At 32.9% G+C, this 26,949-nt stretch overlaps 1 protein-coding gene and 1 long non-coding RNA gene across 2 annotated transcripts in view; both read right to left on the bottom strand.

Annotated features, from left to right (window-relative positions):
• The window catches only part of LOC134240917 (uncharacterized), a 228,570-nt gene that overhangs the window by 94,252 nt on the left and 107,369 nt on the right, over positions 1-26,949 (bottom strand). The window lies entirely within an intron of this gene.
• Positions 326-25,331, bottom strand: LOC134240899 (multimerin-2-like). The gene is made up of 3 exons (XM_062723005.1): positions 24,611-25,331; positions 1,009-1,137; positions 326-750 (listed from the first exon to the last, which is right to left on the bottom strand). The coding sequence occupies exons 1-3, from the start codon at positions 25,329-25,331 to the stop codon at positions 347-349; spliced, it is 1,254 nt and encodes a 417-aa protein (XP_062578989.1). The 3' UTR covers positions 326-346.

The raw sequence follows: 26,949 nt of genomic DNA, 5'->3' as shown, positions 1-26,949 counted from the left end.
AACCCCCCCCCCCCCCCGGTTCTATTGTCAGTCAAACATTCCTGTTTCTGTTTGCAATAATCTTACCTTATATTTTATGAATTATCTTATAGAAAAATTAGTATTCTTTTCAAAAATACAATTTGAAATCTAATAGTATACTACCATTTTATTCACTTAAATAATTTCATTCTGCAGTTTATACTTTGTATACAATCAAATGATTAGTTATGATTTAGTCCATTTGATTGAATCCAATGATTAAACGTGTTTAAAACAAATGATGTAAATTATTTAATTGAATAACAAGAACAAAAAAAACTCCGCTACATTAATTTCCATATTATAAAGAGTCAATGGTCATAATTCAAATAAGAAATCCAGAGAACGTGGTGCGAGGTGCGTCACTGCTTGTCAGATAACCTGTACCACTGTGATGTTTTACCCATACCGTGTCTCCCTTCTGTAGTCGTAATGTTACAAGGTTTGTACCCACATCACGATATTCGTTTGAGCTATGGGTGTAGGCCGCTGCTCTGACCTTACTAGATCCATTTAACACAATATCTACATATATATTTTCGGTATTGTAACTTTGGATACTGACGTAGAACACATAATCTCCCTCTACTGGTGCGGTGAAGATTCCGGTGTTTGGGTTATATCCTCCTCCCACGTTGTTGATGACTTTATCGTACACCAAGGTGCCACTGCTCCAGGAGCCGCTATTAGACGTCACTCCAGCAGTAAAAGCTACCCTCCGAGACAAGTCTACAAGTTAAGGGTTGTGTGAATGTTATTTTACCTAGTGTAATAGAACAAAATCGTAACGACGTAATAAAGTTATATTAAAAATTATCCACTTTAACATTAAGAATGAACAGAAAAATTATAACATATTATTACAAATGTATTTACATTTAGTTCATCATGTTCATTTGACAGTCATTTTTAGCTTTTTCCTGTCGATAAGGTTAATTCTTTTCTAGTTACAAAGATATATTTTTGAGAAAAAAAAATACAATCTACCGCATTTATTTCCGGTAACATTCATTCGGAACACCTCCAGAGACGACACAGTAGAGGACAGCTTCATCTGGTCGTACTGAGATTGTGTGACGTCATCCTTTATGTCGCCAATGGTTTTGTTGATTTTATCTACATAAATACGAGGGCTGTTCAATAAATAATGTCCTGAACTGTATGACATACAAAACAGATATCATATGACATTAAACTTGACTTTCTCTCATTATTGAATCTTTACTGAATTTATAACAATTTATGTGACCACTTTTCATCACGTAGTTTCATCGTGAGAAGCTGCGAAACAAGGGCTTTTCGAGACACTGCATTATAAATGAATGGATAAGAATCAGTAAACTAAAGTGAAAATAAAGGCTACATTAAAGCTGCTGTAAAACTTGTTAAAAATCCCCAAAAAATATGCACTGAAATATGTGTCATTTACAGCAACCAATGCCTGTTCTATAGACGAATGAGCTGGTGGATTTCAATGATAAAAAATTATATAATCGGCATCAACAATGGGTACCCTCCTTGCCAACAAAAATTATAACAACTTATGTACTGTTTGCAAAATTTCAACAAATAATATTTGAGTATGTATGATTGACTTTAAGACAAATAGCAAATTTGATAGACATCATATCGGGAGTAATTAACACTGCGTTTGAGAAACGTTTGACAGTAAAAAAAAGCTTGGTACTCAAAGGTCACCCTTTATTTTGAAAAATGAGTGAAAAGACAACGCGAACGAATGTTTTATCAATTATATTAAAATATCAGTAATTGTAGTTATCCACGTTTGTTTGTTATTGGTATAGTGGTATTGTTGTTCAAATTCATATTCGGGGAGACAGTTTAATATCTGAAGGAGTCTAGAAAGCAATTTTTTTGCAAACAAATCGAAAGGTTTATTAGAGGAAGGACCTAGAATCAGGAATTCACTACATTAAATTTCTTCATGACAGCGTCCAAACCCGCAAGCCCGGAAAAGTAAAGGGGTTTTCGGGATAAACAGAAAGTTAATGTTTTTCACTTTAACAATATTCGCCAGATCTTTGACCTTTTTACTTGTTTCTATTTCCAAACTTGAAAAAAACACCTTTCAGAGGAAAAAACAAGTCCAGAAAATAACTGGATCTGCCATTTTCCAGTATACTCAGAGTCATACCCAAAAATGAGTTCTAAAAACAATCAGAAATTGGATAAAATATGTTACGGACATGTGTTTGAATTAAAAGAGATTAATAAGTAAAATCATGAAGACTAAATCATTGAAAAGCGTCGTTTGCTTCTTTCTGAGCACCGAGGATATTATTTATTGAACAGCTCTCGTAATGAACAATAATAAACAATAAATAGAAACAAAAAGAAACAGACAAATGAAAGACTGAGCTCTTAATGAAACAAAAACCGACTAGATTACAATTCAAAAATATATTTTACGTGAAGATTTCATCCGTTTTTTTTTCACTTTTCAAGCAGAAAAAAATCCAGGCTTTTTATGACACCAAAAATAATTATTCCTCTATATCATTATGAAGTATATATAGTAAATGATATTTTATGCTAGTAAAATTATTTTAAGTTAAGTTTCATGTATTATATGTCAATTTGTATTTCCCACTTTGTGTCTTTTTATCTGTAAACCCATGGGGACCCCCCCGGTAATTTTATCCTTTTGAGATAAGAGAACCAGCATCATTATATCTACTGCTTTTGTAAAGACAAGATGGCCAAACATATGGGGAAATTTTTTTTGGATTACTCGAGAATTTAAAGCTGCTTGGTCCGATTCTAATTGCGAAAAAATATATTCGTTTTTCTTCTTGAAAAATAATTGTCCATAAATTGTTTCAACTATTGTCAAATTATATCCCCAACGTCTTTTTCTTTTAAAGGATATCAAAATTCAAAAGTTAAAAAAATAATTTTTGTTAGGTCACACAATAAATAATCCTATGTTGATATCGCGTGAAATCACCTTATAAAATTAAATTTATCGCTTGAATGTATATCTCATGAAGAACAAACCCGAGCATTTTTTTCACAAAAAGTACTTATACCTGTACACGGACAATATATTAGCCTGCGTTACTAAACTTCCTTTAAAATGATTATCTGATTTTCCTTTATTATTAATATAAAAATTACTCTGGATTATATTCAATTAATTCCTTAATTTTTAAAAGATATATTATTGCTTCTATTTCTTCTACTATTGAAAAAAAAAATACTTGGGTTTGAATTAACTTCATAATAAGATAAAACCGATAAATTTATTTTTTTCAAAGGTGACTTCACAACAGATCTTAACTTCCTGTCAGGAACTTCTGTTTGTCAGTAAGGTTTTTGATCAAGTTTTTCCTTGTAGGGATTGTTGTAATAAGCTATTAAATCAATCTCATAATTTATTTTTATATATTTTCTATGTAATGACGAACTTTCATTGCGTAAGATAATATGTGCCTGTTTTGGATTAAGCGACTTTAAAATTCCTGTGAGAGGTAATATTAATTGACGATTTTATTTCGTAATATTTCCATTTCTAAATTTTTTTCTCTATGATAACCCTTTGAAAGTAAGCGAAGTTGATTTCCTGATAATTCTGCCGGAATGTAAATTAGGCAGGTCGATTAGGTCCGGAGCTAAGGAGGCCTCGTATGCATGCAAATCTCGTGCGTATCTGTCTCTGAGTCTGACGCTAAGGAGGCCAAATATGCATGAGAATTTCGTGCGGCTGCCGTTGTGTTTGATGTCAGTGGGCGAGGACTATTGAAATTGGAATGGGAATCCTCGTGTAATTTAAATCTATGTAAATCTACAAATTTATTTCACAATGAAATGGAAATATAAGGAATCACTGACAGTATAGTATGCCAGGGACATCAACAATAGTGGGAAACATGGGATAATTTCTGCATAACGGGCTTCGCCCGTTATGCAAATTATTCCATGTTTCCCACTATTGTTGATGCCCTGGCATACTATACTAACTAGACAGTGATTCCTTAATTCTTCTGTGGACATCTTCCTGTGTTGTTGTCGGTGTGGTGAAAACGAAAGTAGATTAACTCTATCGGCTCCCATTCGCGTAGCGATTATAGGACATTCCTTTATTCGGCGGTTGCAGAATTTTATTGCTCGTAACCCTGAGAATGACAATTTGAGACTTTATAGGCATTTATTTGATGTAGAGTTTCTTAGTGAAGGAGGTTTGACTGTCGATCGCATGGTTCACGGACCCAAATTTACGTCATTTGATCCGCCTCCCCAGATCGTTTTTCTACAGATTGGAGGAAATGACCTAGATAATACCCATCTAGATGTAAACGCCTTGCTGAGGGAAATCCAGAGTTATGTAAATTACTTGGTTCTGGGATGTGGAGTGCGGCATATCGTTATCGGCCAAATTCTGCGGCGCAACAAGAGGGGCGATTACAACTCCCGGGTCGTTGAGGCTAATTGCTGTCTACAGAACTGGGCCTCCTCTCTTGACAATATCTCGTTTCATCATCACCATGGTTTCTGGAAGGACTTATCATTCCTAAGTACAGATGGTGTACACATTAGGGGCTCGTTTCTCAAAAAGTCGAAGATTTGGGCGACTAAAGATTTAGTCCGACTAAAAAAGTTACGCCAAAATTTAGACGGGCCTAAATCGCGTTTCAGAAAGCGGCGCAAGACTGGGCCCAGGACTAAGACCATTCCGCTAGGTACTAAGCATGCGCAGATCGCATTTTATTTGGTTTAGAACTACAATGACATGTGGCGGATCAAAATAATATCACACTTGACACCTATTCTCACATACTCCGTCCACATGCAGTCTGACTTTTATGAAAAAAATAAAGTCATTATTTTGGGGAAAAGTCGGTGTTTTAAAGCAAACAAAACATTGGAGAATTATTTTTTTTTTTAAATCAAAACTCAACCATGCACGATATAACAAAAATATTCAATAAGTTATATAGGTAGGGTATTTTCCTTTGTAATTTACGTTATTGTCTTAGGTCGATTTGACCCCTTCTAAAAGTCTTTTTATTGCCAAAATGAATATTAAATTTTATCTATGTTTTTTAGAACTATGTCTGTACTAAAAAAATATATCAACAATTTTGTTTTTGCACCAGTGTTTTTCTCTTAATTTGTAATTAACAAATGTTGTTTGCTTTAATCTTAATTTTAAACTGGAATAATTCTGTTCTTTATCACTAAAAATTTTTTAAACTGAATTTCTGTGCGACTTAATTTTATGATTTTGAATCCTGAAGAGAAAAGGATTTTAAAATTTACTTTGGTAAGAAATTGTGAAAATTCTATTTCATTTCTGCTAAAGAAATATATTGATAACGTAAATTACAATTTCATTGCTATTCAAACCTAAAATTAACATTTTCTTGAATTCTTTTTCCACCCATCTAAATGACATACAGTATTTTCATACACCCATAAAATGCCAAAAATACTGATTATTGTTCATCTTTTTGAGAGATTCACAGTTAGATATAATGATAACGTAAGATCTGCTGTCAAATTTATTTTTTCTTTTATTTTTCTAGTTAAGTCTCTCCCTATTTTATCTTCTTTTACTCCCTATATGCTTTTTAAATTTCTTCTTTTGACTTAACCGTCTCTGTTAAACGAAGTATAATTACAGAGAAAGGCATTTAAAGTATATTTAATTTATGTTATCATTACTGTAATTTACGTTATGAAAGTTTTGCTTCAGTGTCACCAGTGAACAGAGATTTAGGCGTGAACTATTGCTTCAAATAAAAAGAAGAACACATTGTTTTTAAAAACAATTAAAATTCAGGCAAAAAATGCTTTTTTGACGAATCAATAAAGAAATATTTGAAAGTTGTTAAAGGTAACATGTAATTTACGTTATCTGATGGCGCTTTCTACATCAGATCTAAATCGGAAGTTCGGTGATGTTAAGATGCTCTTGAGAGAAAACCAATAACGTTTCCTGCATGGTTCCGTATCGATCCGACATCTTATTTGCAAGATATGTACCATGTATGTTTTCTACTGATAACGTAAATTACATAGACGTTGCGCACGGTGTTGGTGTCAGTTTCGGTAACGTCAAAATGGCGTTATTTTACGTGAAGTTATCGAAATTTTAGTTGACATTACTTCTTTGCTAACATTTTTTATGGAGGAAAAATAAAAACCAAGTAATGCCGCCAATTATATAATGCAGGTAATTGAAAACACGTGTCATTACTTTTATATTTAAATGCAACTTTTAAAACTTAAAATTATTTTTCTAATTAATCATTATTGATATGTTTTTTTTTTATCCATATCAGGCTCATCAGCAATTGAAAGTAAGTTTTGGAGAGAGTGAAATATTTTGACGCTTTACATGACTTTAATGCATTGAACCTAATAACGTCAAAACGCCAAATTTTTACGTGTGTGACATTTATGTTGACATTTAAATTTTGTTAGGATTTTGTCATCATTCTACTGAAATTATTTTGGAATATACCAATAACTTTTTGAAAAGATGCACATTTCATAAAAATCCTTTAATTTTCAATATGTCTATTTTCAATGACTACACATATGATCAATGTTACCACATTTATACAATTATAGTAAGATTTATTACTTTTGGACAATGTGTGACATTTATGCTGACATTGTAAAAAGCCTGTAAAACAAACACTTCTTTATAGAACAGGCACGTAGCATCGATTTTGAAAGTTGGGGGGCCAGCCACAGAAATTTTTTTTTTACTTACCTGAAAAAGTTGACAAGCAAAAAAAAAAAAAAAAAAAAAAGGAAAAATGACATGTTGCCCAAAGTCGAAAATGCTATTTCGTGGAGGGGGGGGGGGGGGTAGAGGCAAACTTTTTTCACTACCAATTTCTTTCAATATCCAATTTTTAAGCTTACAATACTATATTTCATTCAAATTACTTTACTCTAGTAAAAAGTGGGGGGGGGGGGGGGGCAACCACCTTTTCAATGAACATTTTCAATAGTAAAATAATGTATTGTTGGCAAAAGTGCCCCCCCCCCCTGTTGCTACGTCCCTGTAGAATCAATTCATTTTCCTATCTAAATAAAGTTTTGATTTTGCACATTTTGTATTAAACGTTGTTTGGTGCCAAATTAGAAAAATGATTTTTTAAAATGTAGGTCATTTCTGGGGTGAAGTATTTAAACGTGACGTTTTTGCCGTCAAATTCAATTGTGACGTATAGCTACATGTAGTACATATATGTAACACGGCAATTGTTATTAAAATTTAAAGCACCGCAAGTTAAAATTCTGTCTAGAGATCTTTTTCTTAATAAGATGGCAACATTTTGTAGAATTTTAAATAATTTTTAGCATCAATTTTTCATCCAGCATTACAAAACTGTCCATTTTACGAATCTTAAAAACTTTGCGACATTGAACCTCCAAACATTGTGACACACCATCTTAGTCAATGTCCCCACAATAAATCGGCTTAATATCAGAAACCCAACATATATATCGACACAAAATATCAGTCTAATTTAAAATATAGTTCCTTGCACACAAAAAGGATCATTGACATGCCATTTCAAAATTGATTTTGCTCATGAAATTATTTTTTTAAGTTACCGATGACATTTCATGTTCCTTCAAAATTTCTTCGGATAACGCTTATCTACATCGCTGTCTTGAATTTTGAACAACGCGTTCACAACATTCGGATTGAACAAAATCACAATTGTAAAACTTTACATCAGTTACATCATATTTTGAACTTTTCTGCTAAATTTTATGTTTGAATTGTTTGTTTTATGGAAATTATCAACATTTTGTTATTGCGTGTGCGACGCTCCTGTTACCTATCTACATGCGTTTTTGACGCAATTGATTGAAAAGTCGAATTAATATATTTGATAATAGGAATTTTTTATCAATATTTTTGTTAAAATGTATTTAGTATACAATTACCGACCGAATGATATATAGTTTTCATATAGTGAATTGTTTTAAAATTATGGAAATAGCGCATATGCCGCCGTAATAGTAATTATTGACTTTTTGACACCAACACCGTGCGCGACGTCATAACGTAAATTACTTTTTATCAGTTTTATTGGTGTAAAATGTGTACTCGCACAGATCAATGCTCGTTTTGATATTTTACGTGTTTGGTACGTCAGGAAGAAAAAATAAATTAAAATGCAAAGACAGTTATACTCGTATTCTTTAAGTATTGTTGATAACGTAAAATACATCTTTAAAACGAACCACTCACCTCTGGTTACAAGACCAATGTGTTTTTGTAAGCATTCTGTCATATAACTTTTCTATGATTCTGGTTGCATTTTATGGACTTTGTTGGATATTCTAGAAGATATTTTATGTTTTTATGCTATTTAAACAAGTAATAATAATTTGATCGACCACTGCTTCCAAACTTTTCAATTACAAAAACACTTTACATGGCCTGGATATCGACTATCTGAAAAATAATCCACCTTCGTGTTCATGTTCTTCTTCGCCCTATAACTATAGTCCTGCTGGACACGTTATTACAGGTGACGTAAAAATAGTTCGTAATGAGGACCTTAGATCACTTATTTTAAAAGGTCCTAAATATAGGGAACCCCGATCCTTCAACTGGCGTCGGAATTTCATAAATATTATGGATTCTGTTGAACATTACGCCAGACGATGGGCCAGATATGAAAAAGAAGACATTGACACCTTGTCAGAATGGATTAAATGTATCAGATCCATGTTAAAGTCACGTATTAAAAGATTGAGGGGCAAATGAAAACCATCTATCCTTCTGTGTTCAATAAACCAGAAGTGAAAAAGAATTAGATAGATTACACGATCAGTACGTACTGGTTCCTGCCGACAAAGCAGGTAACAACATTGTCTTCGTTTGTAAGGCTCATTATATAAATTGCATTCTAGAAGAACTTGGATTTAATTCTACAAGTGGTAATCCTACTTATACTCATACTTCTCTTTCTAAGGAACAAATTCTTCAAAATCATCTGTCAGTTTTGAATACTTTTAATATTCCACAGAGCCAAAATGAATTTGAACTACCTTATATATATTGGATTCCGAAACTTCATAAGAATCCTTACAAACAACGATACATTGCAGGTTCCAGTCAATGTTCAACCAAGCCTCTTTCGTTACTCCTCACTAAAATATTGACAGTAGTGAATGAAAAACTTCAAGAGTACTGTACAACTATATATTCAAGAAGTGGTGTAAATCAGATGTGGATACTTAAAAATTCTAAAGAACTTTTGGACAATTTGAAATCACAAGACTTTACAAAAATCAACAGCTTAAAAACTTACGACTTTTCAACTTTATACACAACAATTCCCCACGACAAATTAAAATCCAGGCTTTTTGATATCATTGACAGCTGCTTCTTCAACAAAAATGGAACTCGTAAATTTACTTACCTCGTCATTGGTCATTTGAAAAATTATTTTGTTAAAACAGATTCTGATTGCACATATAAGTACTCTGAAGTTGACATCAAGAAGATGTTTGAGTTTCTGATTGACAATATCTATGTGGTTTTTGGAGACCAGGTATTCCAACAATCTATTGGAATTCCCATCGGTACAAATTGCGCTCCGTTATTAGCAGACTTATTTTTATATTCATATGAAGTAGAATTTATGCAAAATCTTATGCGTGAAAAGAAGAAAACACTTGCTGTGGCCTTCAACTCGACATTTAGATATATCGACGACGTATTGTCAATTAATAATGATAATTTCCATTCCTACGTCGACACGATATATCCTGGTGAGCTTGAGATAAAAGATACCACAGAGTCCGACACTTCTGCTTCATACTTGGATATTTTACTTGAAAAAGACACTAATGGTAATCTAACAACCAAGCTATATGATAAACGTGATGACTTTAACTTTTCTATCGTCAACTTTCCTTACTTATGCAGCAATATACCTTCATCACCTGCATACGGAGTATATATATCTCAGTTGATTCGATACGCAAGAGCATGCTCTACGTATGAACAATTTCTTAAACGAGGTAAATTATTGACAAGCAAGTTGATGAAACAAGAATATCAACAGTCTCGTTTAAAGTCATCATTTCGTAAATTCTATGGTCGGTACAATGACTTTGTCAGCAAATACAATTTATCATTGAATGAAATGCTGACTGACGTTTTTCATACCAATTGTTAGTCCATTATTTATACACTGAATTGACGACGGATTTTTTCCGTTATTTCCTGATTATGACAACGAGCACACGGCGGGTGTGACCGGTCGGCAGGGGATGCTCACTCCTCCATGGCACCTGATCCCACCTCTGATGTTTCGGAGGTCCGTATTTGCTCTGCTCTTATTTTGTATATTGTTTAATGGACGTTGAGATTGAATACTGTTCGTTATTTCCATATCCTTCTTGATAATGTAAATTACACAAATTTTGCGACATAGTTATTTTACATTTTTTTTTTGATTTCACTGTAGACATATATTTTAAAGTGCGAAAATTCAGTATATTTATGCATTATTACATGTAAAAGTCATAACTTTTAACATAAAATATAATTGCTGTGTTTTATTCAGTGGTCTAAACATTGACCTTTGCCTGAGCGACAGCCTATCAAAAGCGTTGTTATGGCTGAATTTATTTTAACAATTTATTTTGATTAATGTAAAAAAAATCCAATAAAATAATTGCCTACTGATAGAACCAATAGTTACTTTAGTACTCCTGATACGTTTTACGTTTGAGAGAAGAACGAACGACAGCTCTGTATGTTTAAAACAAAAACAAATGGGGTTCAACATCACGGGGTCCTGAAGCGATGTTTAGAAATGACTAGGGACAAAATAGTTCAAGTAGGTATAGTTATATTTAAGAATTAATGACAGGTACATGTATACAGCTACTGATGAACTAATCTTTAAAATAATCTATTAGGAAATAGAAGAAAAGATGCATGTAGTTCCTTTTATCAATTGTTTATTTATACTTATGTACTACTTTCCCGTAATAATCTAACATGAGGCGACTCAGCGTGAAATTATTGTAAACAAACCCACATGGAATACAAATGATTTACAATGGAAGTGACAGGCTTCTCTTCAACATTAGCAAGGTAATTCACGTTGTCTGATTAGCTCTTTCATTGTAACCTTTATTAGTCAGCCCCCGGGCTGACTAGTTACATTAGGATGAAACTGCAAATGCGCTTGCGTTAATCGGAATTCTGGGAAAAAGATTTGCGCAACTTTCTCCATCCAGATGGCGTGCTTCTTCACGCACAATGACGACCTCGATCTATTTATAGACTGCATTGTTCCTCACCGTTCTCGACGAAAATTAATGACTGTTCAGCTTCTAGATGGGATAATTGTCAGTTTTTAAATGATACTATGAAAATATTTCATTGCTTCTAATAGAAGATAAGTACATTTATTCCCTCAATCGCCATTGCAAGCCGAAGATTTAAATTGTGTATTCATCTGGATGTCTGATGCAAGACTTCCTCGATCAATATTCAACACCTTGCACAAGACATGTACGGGTCGGAATTCACACAACAATCCACTTGCCAAAAAGGTACCAAAATAGTGGAAAAAAGAAATATCAATTTCTTTTCACTCTAATGATGGAAGTTACGAACACATCAGAAGACCACTGTAAGACAGTAAATTCTTATAATTTAAATGATGATAGGCGTGTAAGTGCCGCTTGTGCACGTGAACCGCGCCCACATATGAGAAACTGGCTGCATTTCATTTCCGGAATTTTTGGTAATTATCAACTTTTCATTTCCGACGTTTTGTAGTTTTCATTTCCGACATTTTTTTTGTTTTCATTTCCGACATTTTTCAAGTACATATGTAGTATAAATATAGTGACAGATTTGATAACTTTCCTTATGAAAAATTTAAGGAATAAATTATCAACAAATCATTGAAATCCAATTTTCTAAAACTTTCATTGACTTGGACATAAGTATGCTGCTGTCACTGACATATAATGTAGTGTACATTAAATGTGTTGAAAAAGTTTTATGCACATTGAACTCCTTTAACTAGACTTAGTCTTACATGTGTGCATATTTTTTGTTATTATTTTTTGTCAATATTTTAGTATAAATACATTCAAAATTCCATTTTCTTTTACTTAGAAAACATTGAATTGTCGCAGAGGTAAATTCCGGAAATGAAAAAAAAAATATGTCAGAAATTAAAACAAAAAATGTCGGAAATGAAATAAAAAAATTTTCGGAAATGCTATGCATATTTCCGGAAATGAAATGCAGCGGAGAAACTGACTTCAGTGGAAATGCGATAGCTGAGAGGACTGTGCTGATTTATAGACAGGGTCAACACACCCTCCCCAATGAAAGGAGAGAGAAGGGGGGTGGTGGATTCCTTTTTTTTTAATCTATAGTTTTGCTATGATGGTAGACATCATCAAAAGAAATTTTGTTATTTAATAATATTTTAAAACAATCTAACGCAAAGTCTACCTTCCTTTTATTCATCATAATATATATCATTTTCATAGAATTTAACGTGATCTTAGTTGCCATGGTGGCTTTTGTTCATTTACCGGTATAAGATTAACTTTCTCTGATGTCTGCGCCGAAGAGAATTTATTGGAGATGATTGTACGTAATGATCACGATGCAGAATTAAAAAAATTATTCTATGCTTTATCATTTAATATGTACAGTATTATGTTACAAATAAGAAAACGATTGAAAGAATTTAACTATAATTACGATAGTATTTATTACATTTAAGGAACATAACATGATGGATAGATCAAATCAAAAACCAATACAAAACAAGAAAAAAACTTTCTGTAGTCTAATGGCTGACTCTCAGCTTTTTTAAAAAAAAGCTAACCTTATCTTTATTGTTTTAACTTGAAAATGTTTCCTCCCTATGCAGACATGCTTTAATTAGATATCGTAACATGATACTTGTTTTGGTCGGTCTTGATCGAACGAACTGATACTGTATCTGCATATAATTTCATGCATGTCTGGGAGAAATTATTTGAGGAATTATTATGCCGAGTCTATGTATACTTAAGAAATGAATTTAATTTTTGAAGATTCATGAGGTTATGAACTACGACACTTCACGACGGCATATTTCATGAAGCGCGTTAGCGCTTCATGATAAATATGCCGGCGTGAAGCGTTGTAGTTCATATACCTCATGAATCTTCAAAAAATTAAATTCATTTCTTATATTTACATTATTTTTCTGATAACTTGCCATAAATTTACGCCGTTCAACTGTCATTTTTAAAACAAAACAATGTGCACTATATTTTTTGACTTTTTGACATCAAGAGCGGTATTATGACGTAACAATGGATATATTCATGCTTATTTGTGATACATACCTAATGTAGTTCATGAGAAAATATACTGCATTTTATTTTGTAAAGAATCATAGGGGAAATTTATTGGAAATGTAAATATATTTATATATTCTGCATTTAAATATGTTGAAGGATGGACCAAAGCTATGGAAATTGGACAGTCTTAAAGACACAGTTTTAGTCAGTAAAGATGTGTCCTTACGGAGGCAGCTAACAAAGAGCAGGATAATTAACATTGCATCGTGAACATGTAGAAATTTTGCTCTGTGTCACCTCTAAATAAGAAAAACTCAACTCAGCACAACCGCAGTCAGATACACTATTCTCATGATTCTGTCAGAAGGTGAGTACATGTATATTCAAATCAAATTAATATATTTTATAAGTGGGATAAGTGTCATAATATATGATACATACCGTATATACTCGCCTATAAGTCAGTCTGCCTGTAAGTCGGTTGTATTTTTTGACGTTATTTTGGTCGGATTTGGTATTGACCCGCTTATAAGTCGGTACGATCCATTGATATTTTAACCAGGTTTCAATTAATATTTTTCAAATAGACACTGATTTTTAATCTTGAATTATCAAACAAAAAGGCAATGCTCACTTAAAATACAAATCAAATTATTAAAATATGTGAATACTTGTACTTTATATATATAATCTAAGAATACATAAATTATCTTATATATCCAGATATTTTCTTCGATAATCGTCGGAAATGCAAATAGGATACTACCTTTCAGCCTCCAGAAAAATACAAATCTCTTTATGACTCGCCTATAAGTCGGACATAGAGTTTTAGACCAATATTTAACTCCCAAAATACCGACTTATAGGCGAGTATATACGGTATATGTTTGATAGCATAACGAATGTTCTTGTTATAATGACAAAAATGAACCGAATATGACAAAAATGAACCGAATATTTTTTGAAAGTATAATTTGATATTTTGTATTTTTGTTAAATTGATTTATTTTCTTTTCAAATTTTTCAAATACACCAAAGTAACTTTTATCAGTCCATATCTTGTATATCTTATATGCATTTAATCTGTTTTCTTGCAAATGCATGATTACGAACAATAGTAGGCTTTTGAGAGAGAGAGAGAGAGAGAGAGAGAGAGAGAGAGAGAGAGAGAGAAATACTTGAAAATATTAGCTAAGTCAAATCGGTCAAATCATCTGATAATTAATAATCGCTTATTCGGATTTTTCACCGATTGAATACTCGGTTACTAACGGTAAAATGTAGATAAAAGTTTGTTCTTGAGCCTAGTTTATCTCTATTAACCCACAAAAATGTACAAATAAACAATAATTCGATTGGAAATTATTTTTAGTACTTAAGTTATTTATCAAATAAAAAGCAAAAAAAAAAATATGCACAATTAATACACCAAAAATTACATAAGGTTGTTTTGAATCTATTTGATCAACGCAAAAGGAGGACAAACTGTTGTGCAGGTTTGTTTATTAAACTAGCGAAACTTCAAAAATAAGAAATGGATGTTGAAGGGATTGCATGCTCATAGTCTTATGATAATTCATTTATTGGTTGTTTCCAGTTTATACACTAAACTTAATTAGCAAATTGACTTTCATCTGTTTTGAATCTTTAGTTTTATTTCTTTACTGTTGAAGTGGGTAGCTGCATTTCTATGCATGTCATATTTCACTGCTGTGTACTGCAAATACTTCAATCATTATGATGTATACTTAAAACAATCGTTGGAATCACTCATGCAAAAATTAAGGACCACAAGAATTGTGAACAACTATGTGCCTGCTAATTGGTCAGTAATTACTGTATATTCACAGCTACATGTAGAGGCTATAACGGGTGTTTTACATCTAGGTGTAGGTGAAAACATGCTAATTACCGTTTGCATATTTAAGTAAATATTGATAAGTTTTTGATAAAAATATTTACTTTGAAAAAAGAAATTATTTCATATACATCCGAGTAACCGAGTATCCATTTTTAGTATTCAATACTTGGATGTTGGATCGAGTACCCGGTTAAGTTGACGTCCCTAGAAAATATAATTATTAAATATATCAAAAAGGGCTATTTGAAGTCCTTGATTTCATTTATTGAAATTCGGATACATTGTAAAGGAATATTTGCTAAATATAATTATGAGATATTTTTCATTTTTTTCACTTATTCCCTTTGTAGAAAATTCTAACAAGAGACAGTTGTCAGGAGAATGGTGGAGACAATCTCCAGAAAAGAAAACACTACTGATATTAAGATGCAGGTACCAATATCCCGAAAGACAAACCACAGGAATAAAAAAAATATTGTCTGGCTTTCAAGGGTCTGCCATGGTAGGAGCTCTCCTGAAAAATATCCATTTATTGTAGACATCATGACACAGGGCTCACCTGTCATCAGCATTAAAGACTTGTGATTTGTTTTACCTGGGCCATACGTGTATTGAATCAAGACATTTTATAGAGTCACAAGCACATTGTAAATCTATGTCAGGTCTTTTATGTATGTTGCATCCTTATTTGATTTGCAAATTAAGGTCAAGATCTAGTAAATAACTTGAGACTAATTTTTTGGTGTTAGATCCATTTTTACGTCATAATCAATTTCAAATTTCTTTTTCCCGTACTTTACGGCTTTAGCAGAATTATGTAGAAAATAGGGTATTATCATGTCATTCAATTTGAAATCATATGAAAAGTAAACCGGATACCTATATCAAATTTGATATTGATTTAAAGAAGAGGCCATGAACATACTAATTACCATTTTCTGAGAGACTGTAGGCAATCTGGATATATTTCCTTTGCCGAATACGGAAAAACTCCCATATACATGACTGGTTTTCTTAATTTTTCAACTATTTGGAAAAATCTAGGCAGTAGGTGTGGCAGCAGATGGGTCAGTCTCATATTCAGGGGTACATTGTATCCAACAGTAAAGTATGTCTAGCAGTAATAGAGCGAATGGTGGTCTTACTCCAAAGAAATATCTTTGTGTGAATTTTCATCTTGAGGGTACACCATTTTTCTGACACTTTGCTAAAAATTCTGAAAATATTCTTGCATGAAATTTACGCAACATCGTACTGAAGTATGCATCATTAAGCATGACTCAACGAAATTATTAATAGTTTGCATTTGTTCTTTAAAACTTAAAAAATGTTAGGTGAACACTTAGAAGTTTGGTTCAGTTAGAGTCAAATTAACAGTCAGCCTCAAATTTGCTTAAGTACATGTCAACAGTCCGTCACCTCCGTCCCTCCAATGGTGATTCAGCTTGGAGGTTATATGATGAGCAGTTCAGGAAGTTGCGTGAGGTGTCAGACCTGCTTTGGCAACAAGCCCTTAATGTGTTAATCATAAGAGTAACAACAATGCCAGAATCACATAATCAAATATTCCCATGCCACAGAACATCAAACAATCAATCTTTTCGGGGACCAATAAGGTTTTGCTACACTTACAACAATGGACAGCAATGTACATCAACAAATTGCTCATACAGACACATATGCTTGGTGTGCGAAGAAACACATCCCCGAATTCAGTGTTCAAAGCAAAAATCAGACACTCAAAATGCAACAAATTCTCAATTTCAATGTCAATTAGGAAAATCTAAAACTACCAATCCCAGTACAAGCACATCATCTTGAGCATTACCTACAAGGTTATGACCCCTCCTTTCTCATTACTTAGTTCAAGGTTATTCAGCCAAAAATACAGTCCATCATCAATAGCATCTCATTGCTCAGCTATGAGTTTTGTACACAAATTCATGGGAATCTCTGTCAGTCATTTCTTATTTAAAAATTGCTCAAAGGTGGCCACCATGCATCTGGTACTTCTGCAGATTTACGCCTGCCTATTGCATAGTCAAATTTATTCAAAATTATAAATGCTTTGGATGAGACAGTCCCACGATATGATCTAAAACAACTATTGAAAGCATTATTCTTACTGGCTTCCCTTGTCTGCTTGCATTAAGGGGAGTTGATAGCGGAATCTAAGGTTTCTTACAATACTGTGGTTCAGCGTTCTGATGTTCATTTTGATGAATCCCGGTCAAATGTCTTTAGACTCAAAAATTTTAAAACTAAACAGACTCGCTCGCCTATAACCATCCAACTAACAGCATTACCTATGCCTTCTTTTTGTCCAGTAGCAAACCTCAAGGCTTATTTAGCACAGTTTCCAAACCAACAGGGTCCCCTTTTTTAGGTTTAAATCATCCATGCCGGTGATCTATCAGTTCATCACTTCTCACTTAAACACTGCCACATCCTTCATTGGTTAAATCCTAAACTCTATAAGGGTCATAGTTTCTGTATTGGGGCTGCCACAGAGGTGGCACAAAGGGGGTTCCTGAGCACACAATTAAAAAGTTAGGTAGGTGGGAGTCCGATGCCTTTATGCGTTACATCCGTATTCAATCAATTTCCCTACAGTAAATTTTCCTACCCTTCGAGTTGCTTAGCAAAGGTCAGTGGCCAGCAAAATTGTTGCACTGCCCATACTTTTTGTGCTTCTTGGACATTAACTTGGTGGCCAGCGTTTTGTTGCACCAGTATTGCTATGAGTATTTTCAGTAATTGACTAATGGTCAGCTTTTTTGGTTGAATTAGTCAAGGAGTCAATGGTTAACATATCATTACTTGAAGCATGTTGCCCCACTGCCCATATTTGGGGGGGTGGGGTGGGGTGGATTTACTTGATAGCCAGCATTTTGTTGCACCAAAAATTACATAGCGATTCTTTCCGTATTCGACTAATAGTCAGCCATTGAATTGTATTAGTCATGTAAGCAATGTTTTAAATGTGGTTGCATCGAATTTCATTTTGAAGAATGCATTGTTTTTACTGTATTGGACAATCATGTGAATACCAAGATGTACGTTTAATTTGCAATTTGGAAATTTTGGGATTTTTTTAGTGTTTATTTGCTTAGGATTGTTAATAACATTTTTACTTTTAATTGCTCCTCTTTAAAATTTCCCCGTTGGGCTGCACCTAGGTTTACTCATTTGAATCTTACATACATTGCCGGTATCATGCTATTGACAATATGTTTTATATTAAATCTAAATTAGTTGTTTTGAATAAAACAATGATAATGAATTTTCTGACTACATTTCGGGTGGCGCAAGGAAATGCTTGTAGCCTTTCCTGTTTTGGCCATATTTTGGAGGCCACCTATTTTGCCAAATTATATATGTTATGTAATAGTTACATACTGGGAGATTAATTGTTATTGCATAATTGTTTTATAATTTTTCTCAGGAATTGTGTTTTAAGGTAACATTGTCTCCCAGTCTTTTTTATACAGTTTTATGTATTATATTATATGTTGTCATTTCATAATAAATGACATATTTTTGGAACAAATATGTCTTTCGTTATTTGGCAAAAAACAAGCTCAATGTTGTCAGACTGATGTTTAATTCAAGGAATGAAAGCTGAACTTAAATGACATTTTATGCTAGTAAAATTATTTTAAGTTAAGTTTCATGTATTATATGTCAATTTGTATTTCCCCACTTTGTGCCTCTTCATCTGTAAACCCGTGGGGACCCCCTGGTAATTTTATCCTTTTGAGATAAAAGAACTAGCATCATTATATCTACTGCTATTGTAAAGACAAGATGGCCAAACATTTGGTGAAATTTTTTTTGGATTACCCACCTCCATCCCCAAACAGACTTTAACTGTACAGTAGGCCACCTCAAGCTCATATGTCTATGTTTTAATTGTAAATATTTCCTTTATATGTATATTATATTGTTAGCCATATCCTATGCAGGCCAAATAATAGAATTTTGAGCCAATTCATATGTACAAGGCCATATTTTGGAGGCCACTTATTTTGCCAAATTATATATGTTATGTAATAGTCACATACTGGGAGACTAATTGTTATTGCATAATTGTTTTATAATTTTTCTCAGAAATTGTGTTTTAGGTTACATTGTCTCCCAGTCTTTTTTATTCAGTTTTATGTATTATATTGTATGTTGTCATTTCATAATAAATGACATATTTTTGGAAAAAACATGTCTTTCGTTATTTGGCAAAAAACAAGCTCAATGTTGTCAGACTGATGTTAATTCAAGGAATGAAAGCTGAACTTTAACAAAATTTGTAATGCATATTCCTCTGCAGAAAAGGAATTTTAGAATGACTAAAATTTTAATCTGAGTTAGTCCGAAATATCTGACATTTATTTTTCTGGTATTTTATGTGCCAGGAAAATGTCATAACCGGCGCCATTAAGAAAACTGGAAATTTCGCCTTCTTCAACCGGAGTTGATTTTAAATATTTGTGAACCGAACTAAATGCAGAAATCAGAATTCGGAAGCACAATGTCTTCAGTACTCACCAATATCGCTGAAAAGAAAATATCACTTCACATTTCGTTACAGGACTTGCAAGATTTTAAAATGCACGAAATAATAACAAATCTCATCAGTCCGATAAAATGTTTTCAACGAATTGTGTATTTTATAAATGAACCATAGAAACGATATTGGTAAATACTGTTATTATTCATAACTTGTGACTTTGAAATTTAATTCGAGAATGCCGCCTCCCGCTGGAGGCGGCGATTTCCCAGTTTTCGTAATGGCGTCGATTCTGACATTCTCCAGGCACGTAAAATCGTAAAAAAGCCCGGAAAACGTCACTCAGATATTTCGGACTTAATCTGAGTATGAATGGTATCCTCTGGGATATATCAAAAACATAAAAACCGATAGTTGGGGGCATTTTGTCGTGAACTTCTTGTTTTATTGTTATAGATAAGTTGTCCCAAACAAGTAGACGAGCAAAAATTGTTAATGCTTTGCCTATAGTCTTTTCAATATATTTTAAAGTATCAGTACAATATTGATAAAACAACAGATTTTATAATCAATATTATCACTGTGAACCAGTAATACATTTGTGCTTTCAATAATTAAAATTTTTCAAATTGTGATAATAACCAAACAGAAAATTTGCAAACTTTTGAACATGATGATAGTTGCTATAAAGGCTTCATTCAAAACTGGATATTTTTCTATTGCATCATGTCACTTTTGTTTGTGTCAATTGTTTGGACAAAGTTTGTCAAAATTGCATTGATTGTTTGATTGTACAATGTATGTTGTTTTACGCCTCCTTTTTCACTCATTTAGAAACGTCATACATTGTAATACTGGACACAGAAAAAAGGCTTCGCATTTATACCTTTACTCGGGCGTGCCAACCCATACCTTAACACGGGGCCTCGATCTCAGAGAATGAAGACTTGATCTTCATAGAATTCATTACAAATTAATCATCAAGCAGGAATGGATCCAGTGCAATGAAACAGTTTAAGATAGAGAACACTGATCTGTTTCAAAATATCTGTAAACAATGCAAATATGCCAAAGAGTGAATAAATTCGAAGAATATTGAAAATCAGTATTAATATTTGAAAGCTTAAAAAGACACAAAACATTTCATTAGGCAGCTTTACTTTGTTATGCATACTTGACAGAAAAACAAATAAAATGATAATTAGTATTAAAAAATTAAATGACTAATCTATTGAACTTCATTATTATTTATACATTTTACCCTTAGAAAATTTTAAATAAATAATTGTACTGTGAATGCCATAGGAACAAAAATGTTGAATTTAAAAAGAATAAAATTAAAAACAAGAGGCCCATGGGCCTTTTAGGTCACCTGAGCATTATGCAACAACTTTCCAGTGATTGAATTTGATTCATGTTTTAATCCAGATGCTATGGCATTCACAATTTTGAAAGAGGCACCAATGATCATCATAACAATACACTTAGCAGTTGCTTAATTTGTTTACTTAATACCCATAGGCAGGGTAGGGGGAAAATGCATTTCAAGTAATCAGTAATATTCAGCATGATCAGTAATGCCCAAATCACACATGAACCCCTGACCCTTAGGCCTAGATCCACACATTGCACAATTTTTGAAAAGGCACCCTTGCTTTTCAAAAATATTTGATTAATACCAAGGAGCAGATTTCAAACAATTCATCAAGTTTCAGTATTTAAGTACAGCCCCCCTCCTTTATGGTACCCCTGACCCTGGGGCCTTGAAATTTAGAGGCACCCTTGCTCATCATAACTATGCACTTATTTAGTTTATTTGATACCCAGGAGTAGAGAAGAAGATTTTCAAAGAATTCATGTAATTTCACTATATATATTGTATATAGAGCCCCCCCCCCTTTACACCAGAACCACTGACCCTGGGGCCGTAAAATTCACATTTTTGGAAGAGGCACTCTTGCTCATCATAACTATGCACTTAGTTAGTTTATTTAATACCCAGGAGCAGAGAAGAAGATTTTGAAAGAATTCAAGTAATTTCACTATATAATCTATAGAGCCCCCTCCCCCCCCTTACACCAGAACCCCTGACTCTAGGGCCATAAAATTCACATTTTTGGAAGAGACACTGTTGCTCATCATAACTATGTACTTTAGTTTATTTAATATCCAGGAGCAGAGAAGAAGATTTTGAATGACTTCTAATTATTTCACTATATAATCTATAGAGCCGCCCGCCCCCCCCCCCCTCTTACACCAGAACCCCTGACCCTGGGGCCATAAAATTCACAATTTTGGTAGAGGCACTCTTGCTCATCATAACTATGCACTTAGTTAGTTTATTTAATACCCAGGAGCAGAGAAGAAGATTTTCAAAGAATTCATGTAATTTCACTATTATAATCTAAAGAGCCCCACCCTAACACCAGAACCCCTGACCCCGGGGCCATAAAATTCACAATTTTGGTAGAGGCACTCTTGCTCATCATAACTATGTACTTAATAGGTTTATTTAATACCCAGTAGCAGAGAAGAAGATTTTCAAAGAAATAATGCATTTTCACTATATACTTATTTAGCCCCGCCCTAGCACTAGAACCCATGACCCCGGGGTCCTGAATTTCACAATTTTGGTAGAGGACTCAATGCTGATTACAATCATGCAAACAGTTTGACTGCTTGATGTCCAAGAGTAAAGAAGAAGATTTTTAAAGATTGCACTAATTTTAGTGGTTTTTGCCCCACCTCCCAGGCCCCAGGGGGGCAGGGACCATGAAATTCACAATTTTTGTTCCCCTTTACCCATAGATGCTATATGCCAAATTTGGTTGAAATTGGTTCAGTGGTTTCAGAGAAGAAGCTGAAAATGTTCAAATGTTAACGCACGACGAACGACGACGGACGAAAAGTGATAGCAATAGGTCACCTGACTTTACTCAGGTGACCTAAAAAACCTCTTAAACCGTCCTCATCCTTGTTACGTTTCACCGAGGGATAGAACAAGGAGGACAATACTTATTGCAGCCCGGAGGACCGGGCTGCTCTTTACATATAAGTTTAAGTCTTGGTGTATGGGGATTGGGGTGGGAGTAGTTATTTAGAATGAAAGGTTTTCTAAACATTGAAAAGATTGTTGATCAAAAGTTTTTTCTCTTTATAGATAACGAGATACATAATATATTAACTTCCATAAAGTGAATCTGTAAAAATATATATGTTTTTCATATTTAATATGTAAAGTTGCTTATCATTCACTATCGAAAAAACGACAGGTCCCTTTTTTTTAAAACAATGAATTTTACTTCTTGCATAAAAACGTACTCTGCACAGCCCGTGTTTTATATTCTAAAATTGAAAAATAATTCATCTTTGAATATGGGTGATGCATGTGTCTAACTTCAATTTATATTTCATGCAGCCAACATTTACTTGAGGAATTGATCAAGTTTAAAATGGTATCGTTTTTGTTTGATTTTTATCCGACTGTAAGTTTTCAAAATATTCGCGACTATCGTTTCCATCAATAAGACGCACGCTTTTCGCATATATCGAAGCGGTTTGATGATCAAGATTCATTTTTCACTGTTTACTTTACATATTTCCCGGGCGACAATTGATGGTTATATCAATGTTTTCTTGTTATCTATTTGTGGTTGTGTACGGATGTGTACATGGGGAATTTCGGCGTTATCATTTCATTGTCTCGGTGAATAAGTTTTTATTGATAACAAACATAAAAGCCATGAGTAAAAGTTTTTTTTTAAATCGCTTTATCTTTATCTCAATGGTTGTTAATAGGTTTCAAATTGTTTGTCATTTCTCTTCAGATATTCATTAATTTATGATTTAAGATCAGACGACACGTTCCTCAAAAATATATGATTTTTCATAGGAATGTGTCATTGAAGTAAAATGTACTTTATCAAGTTTCCTCATAAAAACTAGGGTACCTACCAGGCACAGGGTAATATTTCTTATATACCCCTAATGGGTAATCTCTTGAATGGCCTTTATCACAATTTTGGGTGTACTTATATCTAAAAACATTTTGAAAACAATGTAGAATTAGAAGCGAATGACAACATATAAATAATTTATGATATAATACCAAGAGAAACAGGATATATATTTGAGGAACTTTGTGTCAGACCCTTAAAAAGTCGCTGAAACTGCTCTCCAAGAAGAGCGTGCATAAGATATAGAGCTAAAACTTATTGAGTCTCCCGATATGAATAAAAGTGCCTAAAATGATAAATAAATAAATTGTAAAAGAAGTGAATATTGTTTTGAATACATTAATTACAGTTGCCAACGACACAATGATTTTTCTATTACACTTCACATGTTCTGACAAAACATCGGCTTTATTACTTGACAAAAATTCGTGTCTTTTTTGTCAACATTTAGACATTCATAATAAGTCATTTTAGCATTTGTACATGTTGCATTTGTGTTTTAGTCAAATAATTCTATGGTGATACCACGTGTACCCAACTTTTATAAATATCAATTTATTTACTTCGTTTGTTCACATTGAAATTTAAATTATAAAAATTGCACAGAGAATTAAAGCAATGGAACAGTTGTCTACAGAAATGTACCATGCATTGTACATAACTTTTTGATATTGAAATTTTCCCTAGGATTCCTTTTTTGTGAAAATTCTTTAAAAGCCTAAATGATATTTTTTCGCGGCTTTGTATTAATTTGACTTGTCAGTTGAAATAAGCATTTAAAATTTCGACAGTTTTTTTTTATGTTATTTCGGAATTAAATGTACATATTCTTATTCAACTTCAAATTCATTGTTTGTCCAGAATGTTAGAAAGACAGATTTATGTATATGATGATTATGAAAAAATTCCTCTCGTAAAATGGATACTTACCAAACATTGAAGACACAAGTGTATTCTGAGAGTTTTCCAGGTTTAACACCGACTTTGATATATTTGCGCCAGAAACAAGTAAATCATTATTTAAATTTTCCAGAGAAGTATTTAAGTTTGTTGACAGAATCTCATACTTTTGCTCTATCAATTCAGGAATACTCTTGTCTAGTTCCAAAGTATGTTTATTCAGGTTCAGAAGAGTAACTGATAGATATCGAACTTCAACTTTCAGGTCTCCAAGTATCGCACTGGTGTTTTTCTCAAAAGCTTCTCTCTTAACTTCTAATTGTTCTTCAAACTCAAGAAAACGGCCATTTATTTGAGTGAAGTTTTCTTTAATTGTATTGATTATTTCTTCATACCGTCTATTGTTCAGTTTTAAGTTCTCGTTTTCGTGTTTAAGTTCGTTTACTTCCTTTTGCAATGCTATCACCTTTACTTCTGTTTTCTGCTGTGATGATTCCAGTATCTCAATACTTTGTTTCAGGTCGACCATGTCTTTCATCAGTGAGTGCACATTTTTCACTAATCCTATTCTTATGATCGTTTCCTGGTTCAGAAGTTGTCTAAAAACATCAACATTTTTAGCATCAATATCATTTGTGTCAAGGTGAGTTATATTTTGGCCACCGTTTTCTGTGACTATAGAAAAACCATGAACCTGATGAAAACTGAGGAGAGCAAACGCAAGACCAATAGCGTTCATCATGAATGCCATGAGACTAAACACAAAGTGATTGTTTCCATAAGCATGTTTTCATTTTTCTAGTTCTACGAAGATTTCTGACATTATTATATTAGTGTAACCAATACCTTTTAAATAAAATGACTGGTGTGCTGCATATTACCTTGTGGATTTCTTCATGATTATTGAGTTAATATTTATAACTTAATGAAGCAGATTTCTAAACAGATTTGTTACAGACTTCCAGGTCTATTCTTGCATCATTATATTATTAGATTAAATAAACCAACACAAAAAAGATTTATGTTTTAAATGATTTTGTCACGCTGATGTGAATCTGATAACGCCAAAAAAAAGAAAACCCATCACTCTGTGTACATGTGTTTAAAATATGTATATGTACAGACGGTAGATGTATTAACTTCATTGATTCAATCATGTCAAAGTTTATATCTGCTCACATTTTCCGAACCTCTATAGAAAATAGAGTGGAATCATGATACTTTTGAAAAACAATTATGTGTTACACTTAAAACTCACAAAATCTGCACAGTTTTAAGTTCAAGTTCTAATTTTCAATTAAAGTACCTAGTTTTTCAAGCTCTTAAATTAATAGCATGAGTTTCCAAAATGTAATTAATTTAAGAATGTGACCTGACAATCTACCCCACTAACATTCCTCGAAGAAAAAGCTGATTACGTAACATGTAAGTATAGAGGGTATAACAAAAAAAAAAGAAGACACATCTGGGTTTTCTTTCAGGACCGTAACGGATATGTATCTATAGCAAAATAATATTTTCTGCATATTTACTAGGGTATGAAACTTTACTTTAATTCCACTTCTATATATATATTCAATGAAGTAAAATGTATAAATAAAATAAATGGATATAAAAACATAAAACAGTATATGTACAGATGTCATGATCATTGTAACAAGCATTTTGAGAGAATTGCATTAGCAATACTAGTCCCCTACAAGAAGGTGTAATCTTGTTGCCATTAAAAATTTATAAGGTTATAATTCCCGCAAAAATCACGAAAGCGACACAAAATCCAGTCTTCATTAGTAACTTATTAAAATACACTTACATTTTAAAAAATCAGCTCAATATCTGCACGCATTTATGAAAAAAGTGCGGTAAACTCTTAAACATTAAAGATGCCGTACTTCCCTGAAAAATAAGTCAATGAAGCAGAACAAAATTCAAAGTTGATCAGTAATTAATAAAGATACGTGCCCATTTTCATACTAAAAATCAACATAATATCTGCAAGCGTTTAGAAAAAACAATGCGGAAAACAATTAGTCTGACAGACTGAAAGTCACAAAGAGGGACAGATTCAGAAGAGACCTATATATCCTCTGGTGAAACCGTCAGGGGACTAACAAGCCAGAAAATAAATATTTAAGGTAGAATGCAACACCAATTTTTTATTTTATGGATCTTTGAGTCATTCTTTTTAAACAATGGTTTCAGCATTGAAAGGCCGACATTAGCTCTTAATTATTTTATATGATTTTTTTTTGTAAGTTTTCAAAGAAAACGAAAAGAATTCATTACATCCAAACTAAGTGATTTCTTGTAAAATTTTTGCTGTAAATGAATGCATCACATGAATACCTTATAAAATATGTAAAGAAAGT

This window comes from Saccostrea cucullata, unplaced genomic scaffold (genome assembly GCF_032062105.1).
Source record: "Saccostrea cucullata isolate Sc308-1 unplaced genomic scaffold, CSIRO_AGI_Scuc_v1 ctg753, whole genome shotgun sequence".
In the NCBI taxonomy this organism is placed as follows: Eukaryota; Metazoa; Mollusca; class Bivalvia; order Ostreida; family Ostreidae; genus Saccostrea; species Saccostrea cuccullata.
The sequence above is the reverse complement of the archived record's forward strand: the minus strand, read 5'-3'. Positions and strand labels throughout refer to the sequence as shown.

Bases quoted from the DNA above. Each gene is read 5' to 3' on its own strand.
- LOC134240899 (XM_062723005.1), bottom strand. From the start codon at position 25,331: ATGGCATTCATGATGAACGCTATTGGTCTTGCGTTTGCTCTCCTCAGT. The intron at 1,138-24,610 runs GTAAGTATCCAT...GTATTTATGTAG, and splicing joins ACTTGTGTCTTCAATGTTTG to ATAAAATCAACAAAACCATT. The intron at 751-1,008 runs GTAGATTGTATT...CTTAACTTGTAG, and splicing joins TGTTACCGGAAATAAATGCG to ACTTGTCTCGGAGGGTAGCT.